Source organism: Pelophylax lessonae, assembly GCF_965119305.1.
Source record: "Pelophylax lessonae genome assembly, chromosome: 10".
NCBI classification, from domain to species: Eukaryota; Metazoa; Chordata; class Amphibia; order Anura; family Ranidae; genus Pelophylax; species Pelophylax lessonae.
The window spans coordinates 99,458,656-99,478,920 of NC_138777.1; the positions used below are offsets into that span (position 1 = coordinate 99,458,656).

At 39.6% G+C, this 20,265-nt stretch overlaps 1 protein-coding gene across 1 annotated transcript in view; it reads left to right on the forward strand.

Moving 5' to 3' along the window:
* The window catches only part of TPPP3 (tubulin polymerization promoting protein family member 3), a 50,027-nt gene extending 32,234 nt beyond the window's left edge, over positions 1–17,793 (forward strand). Inside the window, exons 2-4 of the mRNA XM_082270936.1 lie at positions 9,947–10,141; positions 14,860–15,013; positions 16,802–17,793. Of these exons, the coding sequence (XP_082127062.1) occupies positions 9,954–10,141; positions 14,860–15,013; positions 16,802–16,990 (531 nt within the window). The 5' untranslated portion in view covers positions 9,947–9,953 and the 3' untranslated portion in view covers positions 16,991–17,793. The remainder of the gene's footprint in view (positions 1–9,946; positions 10,142–14,859; positions 15,014–16,801) is intronic.
* Positions 17,794–20,265: the final 2,472 nt, after the last annotated feature.

The window sequence follows — 20,265 nt, forward strand, 5'->3', positions numbered from 1 at the left end:
TTCACATTTGTGCATTATAGCATTTTGACGTTCTGTATAAATGCTTCCACCATGCATTACTGCAACACATAGGTGTGAATGGTCCCTAAGGTCTCATTCACACTGGCACTGTCAAACCTGTATTTATATGCATTCAGAGGATGTTTCTATATGCATATACAGTAAATGAATGTAATGATTTTTCAATGGTGCCATTCACACCGTGCATTTGCCTGTGTTTAGGTAGAGTCAATTTAGCTACATTTAGAGGAAAATATAATTCTGTGTATCAAAGATCTGATTCCACATTTTAAAGGCAGCTAAATGCATGTGAATGCAGCTTAACCACTTGCGGACCGCCCCCATTGTACTGCAAATGGGCAGCCGGGAGAGGAAAAGCAACATACCTGTAAGTAGCTGCCTGCTTCTGGGTTTAGGGCGCACGCATGCGCATAAAATGCATAAAAATAAATAGATAAAATCTCAGTACATATACCATAATTTGTAGGCACTATAACTTTCACACACTTTGATTGGTTTAATCAATATACACTTATTGTGATTTTTTTGTCAAAACATGCAATAGAATAAATGTTGGCCAAAATTTACAAAGAAATTTGATTTTTAAAATGTTTTTATCACATATGTTTTGTAGCTGAAAGTAAAAAGATATGTTTGTTTTTTTTCAAAATTTTCGTTCTTTTAGGCTCCTTTCACACACTCCGTCCGTTGGACGGAGTCCGTTTTTCTCAGCGGGGGATCGAGCCGCCGATCCCCCGCTGAGCAGCAGGAGGACAGCTGTGTCTCCGCGCTGTGTGCGGAGACACAGCTGACAGTTCCCCATGCATCTCTATGGGGGAAATCAGATGTCAACGGACCGTCAGTCCGTTCTCACCCGATCCCATCCAATCCGCTGGACGGATGGAAAATAGGGTTTCCATCCGTCCAGATTTGACGGATCGGATCGGGTCGGATGTCAGCGGACATGTCTCCACTGACATCCGATGCCCCATAGGAATACATGGGGGGACCGTTCAGATCCGCCAAAAAAACGGACAGGCGGATCTGAACGGTCCGCCTGTGTGAAAGGGGCCTTATGATGATCAAAAACCAGCAAAAGAAAGCTCTATTTATGTGAAAAAAATATATAAATTTTGTTTGGGTACAGAGTTGCATGACCGTGCAATCGCCAGATAAAGTAGCGCACTGCTGAAAAGCAAAAAATGGCCTGGTCCTAAAGGGTGTAAAATCTTACGGAGCTCAAGTGCTTAAACACATCTGAACATGGCTTAAATTCATATAAATGTGCCTAAATAAGGCAAAAGCTGATTAGAAGCAGGAACTTCTAAATGTAAGAAAAATGGATCTGGAAGGCATAAGGCTTCATTTACATGGCGGCAGAGGCCCATATACTGTTTACAGCCTTTTTTATGTGTAGACTCCAGGTGCTACAAGCAGACATTCCATTGAAGTCTATTATGGACCTTGCTTAGTGAACTGGTCCAAATCATTTGGTGGAGGGGAAATTATGGTGTGGGGTTGTTTTTCAGGGGTTGGGCTTGGGCCCTTAGTTCCAGTGAAGGGAACTCTTAAGGTGTCAGCACACCAAGACATTTTGTACAATTTCATGCTCCCAACATTGTGGGAACAGTTTGGGGATGGCCCCTTCCTGCTCCAACATGATTGAGCACCAGTGCACAAAGCAAGATCCATAAAGACATGGATGAGCAGGTTTGGGGTGGAGGAACACCGTTGGGATGAACTAGAGCGGAGACTGTGAGCCAGGCCTTCTCGTCCACATCAGTGCCTGACCGCACAAATGCACTTCTTGAAGATTGGTCAAACATTCCCATAGACACACTCCTAAACCTTGACAGCATTCCCAGACATGTTGAAGCGGTTCTAGCTGCAAAGGGTGGGCCAACTCAATATTGAACCCTTACGGACTAAGACGCCATTAAAGTTCATGTGTGTGTAAAGGCAGGTGTCCCAATACTTTTGGTAATATAGTGTAGGTCAATGCCATTATTATATACTCTATTCAAATAGGACAATTTTGTTTTGAAACTGAAATAGAGGTCCCGATTTTTCTAAAAATGCAGGCTAAGCGTATTCACTGGTTCAAGCAATCACTCACTGCTGCCTCCCCCAAACACATTGCATTATGGGAAGGAAGCTACAGAGCACAAAATGATGAAAAGTTGTGGTGAGAAACCTGCTAGATCTGGATCTATATTAAAACTCAAATTAAGGTACATTTAGCAAGCTTTCTGATTTAAGTATGTATGCTGCATTTCTTGAAAAGTGTTACCAGTCCATTGACTTTAAAGTGTTACTAAAGTCAAAATTTTTTTTTTTAATAAAATAACAAACATGTTACACTTACCTGCTCTTCGCAATGGTATTGCACAGAGCAGCCCTGTTCTTCTTCTTTTCAGGCGCCCGGTGGTGATCCTGGCTCGTCCTCTTTTCCGTGAGCCCATAGCAAGCAGCTTGCTATGGAGGCACACATTGTCTGCGCACTCCCAGTCCATAGACTTACACAGAGGGACTTAGCCCCACCCCTATTCCCCCCTCACTGCATTTGATTGACAGCAGCAGGGGCCAATGGTCCCTGGTCCTGCTCAAGTGCTGTGTGAAGAGGAAGAGAGGGGAGAAGAGATGTAGCTGTGCACAGCGCTGGATCCATTCTCCTCTCTCTTACCTTTCACACAGAGGTGGGGGGGGGGGCAGAGAATTAGAAAATGTTTTTTTACCTTAAAAAAAAAAACATTTTTAGGTTTAGTATCACTTTAACCATAAAGTGGAAGAAAAATAAAATACTAACTAAGCCTAAACCTGCTCCCACCCCCATTCTAAGCCTATTCTATCTACCCTGTGAAGGGAAGAAGTCTGTACGAACCATTTTTGAGGGCGTTTTAGTCTAGTCACATGATCTCTCTAGCGCTGGCTTCAATGATAAGCAGAGACCGCCGATATCAGCGGCAGAGCCTGAGAGGTGATGTCACTCATAAGCTTACTATAGGGCCCCAGTTGTCAGCTGACCCTCCTCTACCCAACATAACATAGCAGCTATCAGCACATGGGATACTTTACATTCGTTGTAAATACAGTCCCTTGTGCTGATTTAAGAATAAAAAAATGTAACCAAACATAAAGCAAACATCTTTTAATCTGCAGCTTGCTAATTCCTGGATGTGGTAGTTGCATTAGTTTTCTGTTGTAACTGCTTATAAAGTGTTAGCTTGAGTTTTGCTTCAATTTGTTAGTGTATCAAAATCTGCTAGAGCATCTAAAGCCAGCAATAGATGGAGCTGTTTTCTTTCCTGCCACCACAGGTTTCAGGATAGAAAATCACTAAATTCCCTCATCAACACAGTCAACATTGATGGGGGAATCCCTCCTGCAGAGTTATTTTGTTCTCCCAGCAGGGGGAGCCATCCCTGCTAGAAGAACACTTCATTATTGCTAGTGGCTATAGCCACTGGCAGTGATTGCGTAAAGAATATCTGACATGCTGGTTATACTGTTGGTTATACTCAAGTTGATCAATCAACTTGGGTACAATCAGCCTGCCATAGTTTGAATCTCAAGCCGGTCCCTGCTGAACTGGATGAGATTTGAACCGTCTATGGCCGGCTTAACACTCCCATTCCCCAAGACTGAAAATACCACTGTCCAGAGGTGTCTCTGTTGCTCCTCCATTCAGAGTGTAGGCCAGAGGGAAAAAAGTAAAAAAAAAAAGAATGCAGACACCACATCTAATGATTGGTAAGCTGCGATATATAACGTTATTGGGATTATTACTGCTTTAAGCTTTAATTTACATTCTACCTAGAACTGTTCCTTCCATTAACAATTAGAACTGCTTGATTTACAAATGGAAGTCTTCCTAAGGAAGGATTTTAAGTTACTCTAGTGGTTTCACTGAAAGGGTTCATTTTAGGTTACATTTGCAAGTCTAGGCCAGAAAACTAGCTGACGTAAGATTAATGTCCAATATTCACACCTTGCAAGAGGCACCAGCATACGTTATTAGCATGCAGGAGGTGCCTTCCCTAACATAAATAATGTACCAAGAGAAGATACATAGCAACGCAACGTAGGTACAAATATCATGCTGTAAACTTTGTACTGAATGCCAGATAGCAACTGCTTGTTGCCACTAAATACACAGCAAAACAGAAAACTTCTTCTGACACGGCATGCTTAGAAAATGTGCCTTCTTCCAAGTGCCATGAGATAGTGTGCTGAACTCTGTTCACACGTGAATGAGACGGAGTAATTAAGAATGACAAATGACACTGGAAGGGCAACCATATTCAGCTGATGCCTGATAACCATTGGCCTAATTAGACCTACAATCGTATTGACTTAAAATAGACATCATACATATGTAGACAGAACTCAGCCTCTGATCTGTAGCGTGTTTCTGGTAGAGTTCCCTGTTAATAAGTACTGATTGTATATCGTTAATTATTAACAGTAAAATCCTGACTCCATAGGCTTTGGGACAGCATGTATATTACCGTAAACAATTCATTTTTTCTAGATTGAATTTGTTGTCATTTAATGGAAAGTATCATATATTTCCAGTGAGCATATATTTGAAGTTGAATTGCAGGATGTGCCCTAAAATGACACTAAACAATATCATTATTAGAATATAAAATTAGTGCAGCGCTCAACCACTTAACCCCCCGGAAGATTTTACCCCCTTCCTGACCAGGGCCTATTCTGCGATTTGGCACTGCGTGACTTTAACGGACAATTGCGCGGTCGTGCGACGCTGTACCCAAATTAAATTTATGTCCTTTTTTCCCCACAAGCATAGGTTTCTTTTGGTGGTATTTGATCACCTGTGCGATTTTTTGATCATGCGCTAAAAACAAGAAAGTGCGAAAATTTTGCAAAAATAATATTTTTCACATTTTTTTTTTATATGAAATTCCCCAAAAAAATTTAAAAATCAAAATTTTTTAACATTTTAGGCCAATTTGTTTTGTGCTACATATGTTTGGTAAAAAAAATTGCAATAAGGGTATTTTGATTGGTTTGCGCAAAAGTTATTGCGTTTACTAACTAAGGGAAAGATTTTTGTAATTTTTGTTGTTTTTTTTTAACGAGTAATGGCGGCGATTTTTTTTTGCGGGACTGCGACATAGCGGCGCACAGATCGGAACCTTGACTGACATTTTTGACACTTTTGGGGGTACCAGTGACATTACTACAGTAATCAGTGCTATACATATGCACTGTTACAGTAAAAATGACACTGGCAGGGAAGGGGTTAACTTTATTGGCGAAGGAAGGGTTAAGTGTGTCCCTAGGGGCGTGCTTCTAACTGTGATTGGATGTGGCTTTTCATGTAACAGCAGAGATCTACGGTCCTACATAGCAGGACCGTATGATCTCTGCTGTTACACAGGGGAGAAAGACAGGCGGCTTTGTTTACATTAGCCGCCTGCCTTTCTCCCAGTGTAACCGATGATCGCGAGTTCGCTCCCTAGAGCCTCACGGGCTAATGACGTACCCCTACGTCACTTTGCCTGTGAGGGGCTGACTGCCGCCGTATATAGTCGTGCGGCAGTCGGCAAGTGGTTAAAGTAGAACTATGGGCAAAACTTTTTTTTTTTTTTTCATTTTGGATAGAGAAAGGGAGGGCTATAACCCCGGTCAGATTTTTTTTGTGCCATCTTTGTCCCATTGCAGAGATTTTGCTTCACTTCCTGTCCTATAGCCAAACAGGAAGTGAGAGGAAATCCCTGCAAATGAATGCAATTCCTTGGGGTCCCCCAGGCCACCAGAACTAGTGTCCCAATTGGAAGATTTCCCCTCCATTACTTTTCTGGGGACAACCTAAAATTTGGGGATTTTATTTTACATTCACTTTCAATAATAAAGGTAAACAGGAAAAATAGAGAAGCTGGATCTCCCTAACGGGGGGCACAGGCAGCAATGAAAACCTGACAGGTGTTCTAATCCCTCTCCTCTCTATCAAAAACGTAAAAAAAAAGTTTTGCCTTTGGTTATACGTTAAAGTGAACAAAAGTGAAACAATTATGAATACAAAAAAATAAATGAAAAAAATATAATGTATAGTCCAAAGTGTTGACACCACAGTGACTATCCAAGAGTCCTCTTCGATATGGGAATCACCAAATATCAGTCCATAAAGCACCCACTTCTCCCGTGAAACACCACCGTAGAAAGGTGGCAAACGTGCTTACCAGATTGAGTGGACTCCCATACTGTACCATAGGTTCGGATTCAATCACGCTTGTATGGATGTTATATCCAAATCAGTAAAAAAGGACACCTCTCCTCTGAGAATGGTCAAGTTAGTAGCATATCATGAACAGCACTCCAATCGGGTCCCACGTAAAGAACCTATAATCGGTCACAGCTCAGCATCACCAAAGGACTGCGTTCTCTGTAGACACCTCCTAGCTGGGTACACCTCTCCTGAGAACCCTCCAGGGAAGCTGCTTCATATAGGTAGCTTCATTATTTTCGAAATAATATATACACATTCACCACTTAATGCCCATGTAATCTATTTTTCATTAAATTGTTTCTAAGTCCCAGTTCACATTGATGCGGCTGCGCCGATCGCATGTAATATCGGAGCGCACTGCTCCTTCATTACATGCGATCGGCTGTGCGGTGCGAGTTTAGCCATACACTCTGTATGGCTAAATTCGCACCGCACCCGCAGCAAACACGCACAGGACCCTTTTTTGCAGCCGCATCAGGATCGGATCGCACAGCGGTTCACACTTGTGCGATCCGATCCTGTGCGAACTGCAAGATCGCACTGCGATATGCGATCAAACTGGGGGTGTCGTTAAGATTACATTGACACCCCCAGCGTATCGCATATGGCAGTGTGAACTGCCAGGGGTGCGTTTGCGATGCGGGAACAGGCTGCGAATTCGCAGCCTTCCCGCATCGCATAAGTGTGAACCGAGCCTTACAGTGTTTTTCAGTCCACTGTAAGCTGAAGAACCTTCCCTTTTCCTACTCACTTCTGTTTGTTTGTAACAAGCAGTGCATGTTAGTTGCAGTCATGTCTACAATGACTACAAATCTAATAATATATAGTCCCTACTCCATCTTGGAAGTAAGCAAGATAGAGTGGCAACGTCCCCACATACCATGGAACCATTGAGAATGAGCGTAGCCACCCTCTAATAGAAAGTTGGTTCACAGTAGCAAAAAAAAGAATTTGGAGGGGGCTGAAAGCAAAAGAAGGTACGTTTTGTGTTAAGAACAAACACGTTGTACTTACATACTTGGATATATTTTTTTTAAACCAGAGTTTAGTGTCACTTTAGAGTAATTTAAGATGTGACTCACATTTTTACAAGCCTGTCCTTCCATATATTTATGTTATTGTAGACTAGCCACTAGAGAGCACTTTCAATAGCTCAGCGAAATTACTTTCCTTTTATTGTATATGTAAACTCAACACTAAAATCTCATAAAAGGTTGTCCGTGTTAATGTCATTTCAAATACTGACTAAACAATAAAATATCATGAAACTAACTTGTTTACGTAATTTCAAAAAGTAATTTTAAATATTTTTTAAATCTTTAACTTTCATTTAAATAATACCTGCTCACACTGCCTTTGTTAAGGGGCTTCTAGCTATTGGGTGTCTCCTAATGGTAATCATGCATTGTTATGCCATCACATACTGTTGACTTCCAAGGGAGAAAACAAATGGCTGTTTTAACACACATTATGCAGACATGGTCCAATGTTGTCACCATCAGCAAAACCCACCCTGGGAAATGCCCTGTAGCCTTGAAGGGGGCAAAAAAGCCGGTCTGTCCTGGAGGCCGGTTAGTATTGCTCCTGGATGTAATTGGCTGAGGAACTGGGAGGGCTTTTCCTCCTGGGTTGAATCTGGCCTTGCAAAAGGCTTGTCCCCAGTTGAAGGTAGGCTCTCCCTAAGCTGTTCAGGTTCCGATGTCTGCTGGTAGGGATAGGCTGCACTGGTCTGGGCCAAAGGCTGGGACTGATAGGCTTTTGTTTGCTTCAAATGGGTTTTTCATATACATACACATCGATGGGTATTCAAAATCTGCTTGCAGCAGGTGAAGTGTAGGTCAGCTGCAGTTCTGTTGCACCTGTTAATGAATTCTGAATTATCTCAATAGAATTGTAAACTGATGCCACTGACCCAAGCCCAATACCCGTCAGCGTCAGCCCGAATGCAAAAATCAATTCTGGAAAAATGAAATTCATTTCTCCACCAATTGTATTTTTCTTGCACATTTCTTCATGAAAGTTTGAAATTATTAACCCCTTTGCTGCCACAAACATAATGTTTATAGCAGAACAGAACCACTAGCACTTGCCCACCTCAGTAAGCCTTATGTTGGCTGCATTTCTTTCTGCTATAAGTTCATGGTTGTTTTTGTTACCATGAACTTATGGCATAAGTGTCCCCTAAACAAGTGACTGACAAGCCATTCATTGGAATTGTCTGTGGAATTCCACGTTTACACCTAACTAGCCTTAAAACTGCCCCACCCCTCTCTTAACACATATGCTAACTAACCTGTGTAAGGCTGGCCATACATGTTCAATTTTCTTGAATAATTTTTCTTTAAGATTTACCTTAACCACTTCCCACCCACTGATGTCATATGGCATGGTGGACTTGGAGGGGGGATGTCTGAATGATGCCTGCAGCTACAGGGATCATTCGGGTTATCTTCTTTTTCTGCCGGCGATTCCCTGCACTGTAAAAACAATCATAGCAGCTGTTCAGCCTGGCCGAAAAAAAAAATGTCGACACCTGGAATTAACTAAGCAACTAACTAAACTAAGCATGCGGTAAATATACTATTAGATAGTTACTGCATGTGCCCAAAGAATGAGATCAGCTGACTACCTGAATATACTGAATGACCAGGTAATGCCATCAATGGATATTTTTTTCCCTGATGGCACGGGCATATTCCAAGATGACAATTGCAGGACTCATTGGGCTCAAATTGTGAAGAGTGGTTCAGGGAGCATGAGACATCATTTTCACACAAGGATTGGCCACCACAGGGTCCAAAACTTAACCCCATTGAGAATCTTTGGGATGTGCTGGAGAAGGCTTTGCGCAGTGGTCCAATTCTCCCATCATCAATACAAGAACTTGGTGAAAAATGAATGCAACACTGGATGGAAATAAATCTTGTGACACTGCAGAAGCTTATCGAAACAATGCCACAGCAAATGCGTGTACAATCAAAGCCAACAAAATATTAGAGTGTGTGACTTATTTTTGGTGGCGACTTTTGTTTTGGCCAGGCAGTGTACTTACTTATTTATAGCCTGCTCCAATCCAGTCATGTGATCCAGCTTCCCCATGTCAGCCACCGCCGCTGCAGGGGAGAGGAAGGAGCGCCAACAACGGATGGGCCATTAAAGCCTATGGATGATGTCACTACTCCAGGTTTGTAAGAACGAAAATAGGTAAGTATTTACAATACATCTTTCTTACACAGATTAACAAATGTGTTAGTAGGTGGGATGGGGAAGTTTTAAGGCTAGTTAGGGGTAATCTGGAGTTCTAATTTAAAAATGAGTTATTGTTCAAAAGCAAGTGCCTTGCAGCAACAGGGAAGGAGATTTAGGACTCAATCGCTTTCTCTATCTGAAACATGAAACATCTGGGGGTCTGCTGTTCCATTCTCTCACCATCAGTGCGTTGTTGTTTTGAGGATTTTAAAAGACTAGTACCAAATGCAATCACAATCTTACACAAATTGCATTTAATATGCATTTGGTAATTTTTATTTAACACATATGTGGATTTCTTTGGTGTTGCTTATAACTGTTGGCTTCGATATTGTTGAGACAAGAGACTAAAAGCTTAAACTGTCTTCCATTAAAACTGATATTTCAATATAAAATGAACATTTCTTCATGATAAAAAAAAATAATTATTTTGTTTTTTAGGATAACAATGGCTGAAAATTCAGATATTGCTTCTCTAGAAGAAAGTTTTAAGAAATTTGCAATCTATGGGGATACAAAAGCTACAGGTCAAGAAATGACAGGAAAAAACTGGGCCAAACTCTGTAAAGAGTGCAAAGTTACTGATGGAAAAACTGTGACTGGCACCGATGTTGACATTGTATTTTCTAAAGTAAAGTAAGTGAAGCCTTTGTATAATATATTTACATTTGATTTTGCATGTGGAATTCTCTTGCACAAGCAGTGGTATAAGCAGGGAGCATTGATAGTTTCAAAAAACTATTAGATGGGCACCTTAAAGACCACAACATACAGGGGTATACAATGTACGGTTAACAGCAAACACACACACACATAATAGGTTGAACTGGATGGACTGGTGTCTTTTTTCAACCTCACTAACTATGTAACTATGTAACATCCAGGGCTATAAAGCTGACCTATCACCTACACATAGCAGCTCATCAAATCTATATTTGAAGCTATCCAGCAGGTTACGAAGTGCCATCATTCAGGCAATGTCAGTATCCATGAGAGTTCATTAGAATGTGACCAGAAGAGCTCATTTATTATCATAGTGCATGCAATCTATCTTTCTGAGAACCAAAACTAGCATTAAAAATTCCCAGCATGCACCACCTATTATATTTAAAGTGGCTTTACCTTAATGCATTCTCTCCATTAAGATAAAAAGCCTTCAAATATCAGTTCCCCTTAGCCAACCCTAAACAATTACCCAACTTGTCATTCAGTCCAGTGCTGTGCTCATCTGCAACAGTGCTGCTCTCTCCCCATCTTGTCACAGGACACAAAGGCAACAGCAGGGCTGTCAATCCAATTGTGTCTGGAGGTAGCAGGGGTTGTGGTCAAGCGTCGCTGTGTGTGTATGTACACACATAGCCTGGCTCGGAAACACCCCCACATAAATGCCCCGATAGCACACGGCTTGCTATGGGGGCACCAGCACGGGAACCCAGAAGAGAAGATAAGTTTAAAATTGAAAAAACAAGGATTAAATGTGCTCATGGGACTTTTGTGAGTGGTGTTGAATGAAAAAAGTCCAAATGGAGTATTAAAAACGCACAAAATGTATTTCAAAATGCATTAAAAAAAAATGCAATTCAATTTAGATAATAGTATCAATAGACACAAATCAGACAGGTATATACAACAGATCACCCATGGTTACAGGAACATGTCATTTTCAGTTCATGAAGGGTTAATGCTTTCTATGGGTTTCCTGGGGCAGTGCCCACTTCTTCAGGAGACAGTCAGGACTGAGTTTTTGTGTATATCTGTGGAAAAACCATGTCATGAAAAAAACAAGGGAATGAATAGTTTGAGATTAATGCGTAAAAAAAGAAAAAGACATGGTTTTTCCACAAATATACACAAAAACTTAATCCAGGCTGTCTCCTGAAGAAGTGGATGTTACCCCATGAAATGCGTGAGAGCCTTGAGCTACATAGTTATATTAGTTAGTCAGGTTGAAAAAAGACACAAGTCCATCTGGCTCAACCAATAAAAAACAAAAAACAGTAAAGAAAACCCAACCATAAAATCCCATACCTGCAGTTCATCCAGAGGATGGCAAAAACCCCAGCAAAGCATGATCCAATTTGCTACAGCAGGGGAAAAAATTCCTTCCTGATCCTCCTAGAGGCAATCAGATATTCCCTGGATTAACTTTACCTATAAATATTAGTACCCAGTTATATTATGTACACCAAGGAAATAATCCAGGCTTTTTTTTAAAGCAATCTAGTGAGCTAGCCAGAACCACCTCTGAAGGGAGTCTATTCCACATTTTCACAGCTCACGGTAAAGAAACCTTTCCGTATTTGGAGACAATAAATCTCTTTTTCCTCTAGACGTAAAGAGTGACCTTAAAGTGAATAACTCAACACCAAGTTCACTATATGGACCGCTTATGTATTTATACATGTTGATCATATCCCCCCTTAATCTCTTCTTTTTCAGAGAAAATAAATTCAGTTCCTCTTAACTTTCTAATAGCTGAGCTCCTCCATGCCTCTTATCAGTTTGGTTGCCCTTCTCTGCACTTTCTCCAGTTCCCTGATATCCTTTTTAAGAACTGGTGCCCAAAACTGAACTGCATATTCCAGATGAGGTCTTATTAATGATTTGTACGGGGGCAAAATTATATCTCTCTCTCTGGAGTCCATGCCTCTGTTAATACAAGAAAGTACTTTGCTTGCTTTGGAAACAGCAGCTTGGCATTGCATGCTATTATTAAGCTTATGATCTACCAGAACACCCAGATCCTTCTCCGCTATGGATTCCCCCAGTTCCACTCCGCCTAGTATGTATGATGCATGCATATTCTTAACCCCACAAGTGCATAACTTTACATTTATCAACATTAAACCTCATTTGCCACATAGTTGCCCAATGAAACAGTGCATTGAGGTCAGCTTGTAAATTGGAGACATCCTGTAAAGAAGTTATTCCACTGCATAGCTTGGTGTCATCTGCAAAGACTGAAATGGTACTTTTAATCCCAGACCCTATATCATTTATAAAGATATTAAAAAGTAAGGGTCCCAACGCTGAACCTTGATAACCTTAGGCCATTCAGAGTAAGAGTAAGCCTTCATGAATTAAAAATGACATATTCCTGTAACCATGAATGATTTGTTGTATATACATGTCTGATTTGTGGATATTGATACTATTATCTAAATTTAATTACATTGTTATTTTTTATGTATTTTGTAATACGTTTTGTATGTTTTTAGTACTCCGTTGGACCTTGTTAATTCACCACCACTCACAAAAGTCCTATGGGCACATTTTCTCCTTGTTTTTCTGTACATTGGGGACTGAGTGTTGCTATGGTTTGAGCTTAGGGGGCATTCTCTCCTCTTTATGTGAAGATAAGTTTAATATGTTTATCATCTTAAGAAAAAAAAGTATGCCTTTCCAACCGCTTTCAATTCTATACAAAACAAGTTCTGTGGTTCAGTGGTGGAGTGGAACTAAACTCTCAATCAAAATGATCTATAATCACTATTTTGAATCCTTATGCTTAGCATTAATAAATAGATAGCAAGTTGTATTATATTTACTGGTTTAAAACTTTTTTTTTGCATGTACTTAGTTGCTTCCTGGTTTCTGGCCAAGGCGAAAACTATGTCATACATCCCAGGAGTTTTCATGGGCCTTTTCTTTTTTTTCTTTCATCTGGAGGAGAGGGAGAGGGGCTTTCTTACCTAAGAACACCCTCCTGCCTGCATGCCTGAGCTAAGGGCAGATTGATTCCAGGAAGTAAAGGCTATATGACTCATCTACCCTTAATCAAGGTGGCCACAGCTAGGAATTCTAGTAGGGTGTTTTTCAAAGAGATTAATCAACAAAATAAAGCATGGAGACATTGATAGATGGGTGATATTGCTTTGAATATTACAATAATTAAATAGTGTACTCCATTTGTGGTGTACATATATAGTTTAGTTCTGCTTTAAACTTTTTATACATGCATATTATTTTAGGTAAAGGGTTCAAACTGAATTACGTAATAAAGTGGAACATATTGAATAAAATGTCATTTATGTAATATACAGCTGCACTTTTCCCACAATTGTCTTTCTTCTAAGTGACCAATGAAATTTTATGTCAAATTATATATTATGTCATATTATATATTATAATTATTCTATATTATGTCATATTATTTATGACATATAAAATGCCTTATGGATGACAATTTTATTAATAGGTAATACCTATTAAAATTAGGCAAAACAAGTTATACAGAGACAAAAATACAATATTCTAAATCCTGAATAAAGATCGATGAAATGGAGACAAAAATATAATATTACATTCAGAACTGAGTGACAGCTCATATTACATTTGCTCATAAAAGAAAAATGATTGTTGATGCAAAGAAAACCTAGTCCATCACGCAGTGCATGTTTATTGGGTTACAGGTCACAAAGCTCTTTTTTAACAAGTGCTTCTAAAAGGAGCTTAATGTTCTACAGGAAAATATGTCAAACAGTTAATTTGGTCCTTGTGGATATGAGGACTTAAAGTGGTATTAAAGCTTCAGTCTTTTTTTTTTTTTTAAATAACAAACATGTTATACACATCTGCTCTGTGCAGTGATTTTGCACAGAGCAGCTTCAATCCTCTTATTTTTGGGTCCCCCGCTGGGACTTCTGGCTCCTCCCCCTCAAGCAGTGCCCCCAGAGAAAGACGCTTGCCCTGGGGCATAGCTACGTGCTTGCCCCTGAGCTGCTTCTCTATGCTCTTGGCCCCGCCCCCCACTCTCTCCTCATTGGCTTACTGGCTGTGATTGGCTAATGAGGAGAGAGAGTCCCGGGACAGCCGAGGCTATGGTGAACATCGCTGGATCAGAGAAAGCTCAGGTAAGGTTTTTTATCTTAATGCATGAAGGTTAAAAAAAACCTGCAGCCTTTAGAACCATTTTAAAGCCTGTCATAAACCTTCAATTCAAACATAGCATATGATGAGGAAATGCATATACAAAAGTTATCTTCAGCAAAAATGATTTGCCAAAATATCAAGATCATTAGTCAGCCAAAGATAGAAGCAAATGTCAACTTTTCCTTTTAATGCCAACTTTGCCTCCCCATACTTGCAATTGGTTATTGAGGCTGTGCCCTATGTTACAGGATCAACAGTGAGGGTCAGGTGTGTTAAGCTTGACTCATTTAGGAAAGGTTAAGCCTAAAGACATTTGGTTCTGAATGTAGGCCTATGCATTTTTCAGGGTTTGAATTGCCCCAGTTTGTGACAGTCATACTATCTTTCTACTACATCTCTAGTTAGAAGTTAAAATATAGCTTCATATTGAGAAAATGCATGTTCAAAATATAGGTGATGCATTTATTGTTATTGTATTCCAGACAAAAGACGGCCAGAGTCATTACCTATGATGAATTTCAGAAGGCACTCGAAGAGCTCTCATCAAAGAGATTTAAAGGAAAAAGTAAAGAAGAAGCCTATGAGTCAATCTGTAAACTTGTGGCTGGGAAAGAACCCGCTAGCATGGGAGTTACGGTATTAAGATATACTATTCATATTATCATCGCTGTAAAACTCATAATATGCATTCTTTGCATCCCACCAGTATATCAGTTTAGAGGCCAGTAATACTTTGCTCATCTCTGCACTGACATTTAGAAAGATAAGGGTAGAAAATGTCAAATGCACTGTAAATTCACCAACGCTAATTATTTTATTACTATATACAAATTCCAAACATCTCTGGGACTTTAAATATGCTCCCCCGGGATTTTTAAATGATGACAGATACAATTCATTATTGGTTAAAAAAAACAGCTTTTATTATACACAACATGTTAAAATGCCTTCAAACATAAAACATAATATGTGGTGCAGAACCTTTTTGTTAGTAGATAGTTAAATTTCATCAAAACTGAAATGTAGATTTTCCTGTGTAAATTGATAACAAATAGAGGTCTATCTATAAGAAATACCATCAAACAATAAAAGGATAAGTCCAGTCAAAAACTAACTGATGCAAAACCTGCTCTTTGCATCGTTTTAAGTCTATTCTATCTAACCCTGTAAAGCAAAAATCACTGTACTTACCTTTTCTACACCCGAAACTGTCTGGTCTCCAGCATCGGGAGCTCTGTGCAGGAGAAGACTGACAATGGCTGTGAAATGAATGGGAAGTGACGTCACCCATAGGCTTACTATGGGGCTCCCGTTGTCAAGGGCCTCTCCTGCACCTGCCTCCATGCTAAAGCCGCTGCTGACAGATCAGCATGGGACCCAACTAGATCAGGTAACGAAAAGGTAAGTACAGTGATTTTTGCTTTACAGGGTTAGATAGAATAGTCTTAGAATGTGGTAAAGAGCAGGTTTTAGCATTAGTTAGTTTTTGACTGGACGTATCCTTTAACTAGTTCTGGACCGGAAAGGATTTGCCCCCTTAATGACCAGGGCATTTTTTGCGATTCGGCACTGCGTTACTTTAACGGAAAATTGTGCGGTTGTGCGACACTGTACCGAAATAAAATGGATGTCCCTTTTTCCCACAAATAGAATTTTTTTTTAGTGGTATTTGATCACCTTTGCGATTTTTATTTTTTGCACTATAAACAAAAAAAGAGTCGGGGAAAAAAACAATATTTTTCACTTTCTGCTATATACAGTGCCTTGCGAAAGTATTCGGCCCCCTTGAACTTTGCGACCTTTTTCCACATTTCAGGCTTCAAACATAAAGATATAAAACAAATTTTTTGTGAAGAATCAACAAGTGGGGCACAATCATGTACCTGAATGAAATTTATTGGATATTCCAAACTTTGTTAACAAATAAAAAACTGAAAAATTGGGCATGCAAAATTATTCAGCCCCTTTACTTTCAGTGCAGCAAACTCTCTCCAGAAGTTCAGTGAGGATCTCGGAATGATCCAATGTTGACCTAAATGACTAATGATGATAAATAGAATCCACCTGTGTGTAATCAAGTCTCCGTATAAATGCACCTGCACTGTGATAGTCTCAGAGGTCCTGTCCTTGTAAAAACTGTATAAGAAGGGATTTTTCTCACATTAGCAAGATTTATTCCCACTTGCTGTTTCTCCAGAACAGAAAGTGAGGGCAAATCTCCCTAACAGGGCAAAAACAGAAATAAACAAACCTCACAGGGGTTGCAACCATTGACTACTCTACCCAAAACAAAACAAAAATCTAACAAGATTCTCTGCTGCCTATTTTGCTGTGTTTCTGTTTTTTTTTTTCTCTTTTAAAATGTACTCAATATCATACCATCTAATGTACTCAATATCATACCATCACCTTTCCCTTCTATAGAAAGCTACATCAGCCGGAGCTGTGGAACGTCTTACAGACACAACCAAATACACAGGATCTCACAAGGAACGCTTCGACGAGAGTGGGAAAGGAAAGGGCAAAGGTGGCCGGGAGAATCTTGTGGAAAACACTGGCTATGTAGGTGCTTACAAACATGCTGGCACTTATGATGCCAAGGTAAAGAAATAGAAATTCCGCAAGAGGAGACATGCTACCTTAACTCCTGCATAGACATATTTGACCTATTTGTTCCCAGTGGTGAAGAGCAGTCCACAGTGATGGTGAAAATGGTTCTATTCTGGTCCCTTCTAGCACCAAAGAAGCTAGTGACAAGTGAATGATTTGTGAAGAACAAAAATTCCCTACCCTTTTATGTTGCTAATTCCAAAAACAAGAATTTGATCTCATGCCATCATGCAAGTCTCTACAAAGTTTAATTGGATTTGAGGTATATGCGTTGCTGTTTTTGAGTTGATTATATTAAATACTCAGTTATCACTTATTTATGTCTAAAAATGTAAATACACTTTATTATCTGTTATAACTAACTTGTTCTGTGATGCATTCACAGGCTCTTGAAATTTTCAAAGTAGGGACTACATTTTGTGGAAACTGTAAAGGCCTAAAGTGAATATGTGGAGAAAAAAAGGATTCTTATTTTTGATTGCGGACATCAGCAAGTGTCCCTATAGGTTCTCTGGATGCCGAATTAGGAGGGAGCTCTGACCTGTACACAGTGACCAGCTTCCATGGGCATTAAGTCCTACCCGCTGTAGCTTCATTCAACTTACTGCTGGCCCCTACTGGCTCACTAGTGGCCTATCACTGTGATGGACATCCTTGGCAACCAAAAGTGAGGCACAGATATTAAAAAGGTGTGTGACCCTATAATCCTTTGATCCTATAGCTTTCTGCACATCCTGGTCCACACTAGAAAAAAATATACCCTTGACAACATAAATATGAATTCAGCTTTTTTTCTCTCCACAGTTTCACTTTAGGTTGGTTGAAACGTTAAGAAGGTGACTGTTGTGTTATCTTTAGAATGATAATGGCATAAAAGTGCCTATATTAACCAAGTGTTAGTTTTGTGGAGGTACCCCCACCACTGGTATAATCTCATAAGACCAACTGCAATTATCCAGGAAAATCCAGCCTCAGCTATCAGGATCTCCTAAGGTGGTCGGCAGGTTTGCCTGCAGAGGTTGTAATGTGCCCACAAGAACTTGTGTAACAGTCTGTACATCATCAGCCAGATTGGTGATGATCATCTCATTCTAGGCATTTTCTTTGCAAAATTTATAGACATCTGTGGATGTAGAACTGTAGAATTTATGGTCCCTGAACTGCAGCAGGCAAAAAAGGGTGTAGTGTATTCTTCAAATGTTAGGACTTGCATAACGGCACATGATGAATAGTACATTCTAATCCACAATTGTCCATGGCAATAGGAAATCCAGGGATTGCCACTGTCAACCTTATTCTCAGAAAGCCACTTGCCTGGCTTCCATGCTGATTCTCTGGCTCAGTACTTGTCACTTAGCCATGTATGCAAGTCAGTGTCTTCGAAAGCACTGAAGCTAAAGGATCCACATGGCATCCAGACAACACACATTTTCATAAAGGGTTTAGCAATGGCAATCTATGAATGGCTGCCAAGACAGCTGCCCTAATACTGTGGTGCCTGGAAGTTTTTCCCACTGGCAGGGTTTGAATAAAAAACGTTATAAATTTAATTGGATAAAATAGGTTTGCTACATTGTTGACTGATAATAACACACACAACTGTTCCATAAATGAGTGATATGCATAAATGAACAGCAGATAGCATGATATTTTGAGAAACAGGATCCTCCAATGACCGCACAGCACGGTGTTGGTATTTTCTCAATGACAAAGGAAAAAAAGGGAATATGTTCTGTAGGCTGTTACAATAGCTTTAGTCACATATTGCCCCATGCCTTAAAATTTCCATTTCATTCCCACACTTGGAAGATAAATACAACATTTGGTTGGTTGCTTTAGGACACACAGTACCTTCAGAAATAGGACTTCATCTGAATATTTTATGCACACAGAAATTAGATTTATGTACACTGAAGCTATGTTGTTCACAGCAACCATTTACACCATTTCAGTTCCATAAACCACACTATAATATGACTGGGGAGATTTTCATAAGACATGCCAAGTTTGTTAATTAATCATTTTAAAGTAAATTGACTAATCATACAATACAATGCCACTTTTTAAAATAATAATCAGTTGTAGAATTTTTAGTTTGCCATCAAATGTATTACATATTGTTTGCCAAATATTCACAAAAATAATTTGACAATTAACACATTTTTGAGATTTATAAATATTTCATATGAAAGACGAAAAAAACGCAGGCCTAATGAAAAAAAAGACCTGAGTTTCACCTGATGACAAAGTTTACTAATGAGGTCATATATCTATCTGTCTCTTGGCGTTTTGGCAATACATATGTTAGGTAATATTTGGCACCATAAGGAATGATGCTATTAGAGGTGTGAAGAACTGGAGGATGACAGCTACATTCAAACTGGGTGCTTTGACCAACATCTCTGTTGTAACAGTTTAAATAAATCAGCTCCCCTAAATCTAAAGTTTAAGACAGGAGATAAAAGTAGGGTCTGTGTCGACAAACCTGTGTTTGCATTTCCTACCATTCTGCAGGAAAATCAGACGACTTCACAGCAGCTATTTACGACCTCCTTTTTTATTCATTTTTTAAAGTCAGTACACAAGAGTTAAATGGAGAACTAACGTATATCATGCATTCTATGATTAAGTGTGGGTGAGCATGAAACACATTAAAGTTCTCCATTTATCCCCTACCTACTGCTTTTAGGAATGAACAAAAAAGAAGGTCGGAAATAGCTGGTGTGCGGTTGTCCGCTTTTCTTGTACAGTGGCTATCAGCATAACAGATGGATGGGCATCTGGCTACCGTAGGCAAGCTTGGGCCAAACTGGAGTAACACATTGTTTCTTTTGCTTCTCTCATCATACTACTATGTGGGAATATAGGTCAAATATAAGTCACAAGGAGCTTATTTTCAGGATGGATGCACTTAGCGCTACGTTCTGGATCACCCTAAAAGCATCTCAAACTAATATGTAAAGCAAGCTCATTGACACAGCCCAACGCCTGTCAACGCAGACCTGTATAGATTAGGTTTTGCCCAACATGTGCATACCTCTCAGCTTTATGATGATAAAGAGAGACACCTTTTAGCACATATTATATAGGCAAAAGACACACCCCTGCCATGTCTGAGGTTAGACGGACCACAAAAATTTAGGAAATTATTGGCTAAACCACACAAGTGCTTTTTTACCTCTATTTTTTTCTTTCTATTTGCTCCTAAAAATAACAATTGCAGGTTGGATGAAAAGTTTAGACTAACACTTTTGGTAGGAAAATAGTGCATTTCATAT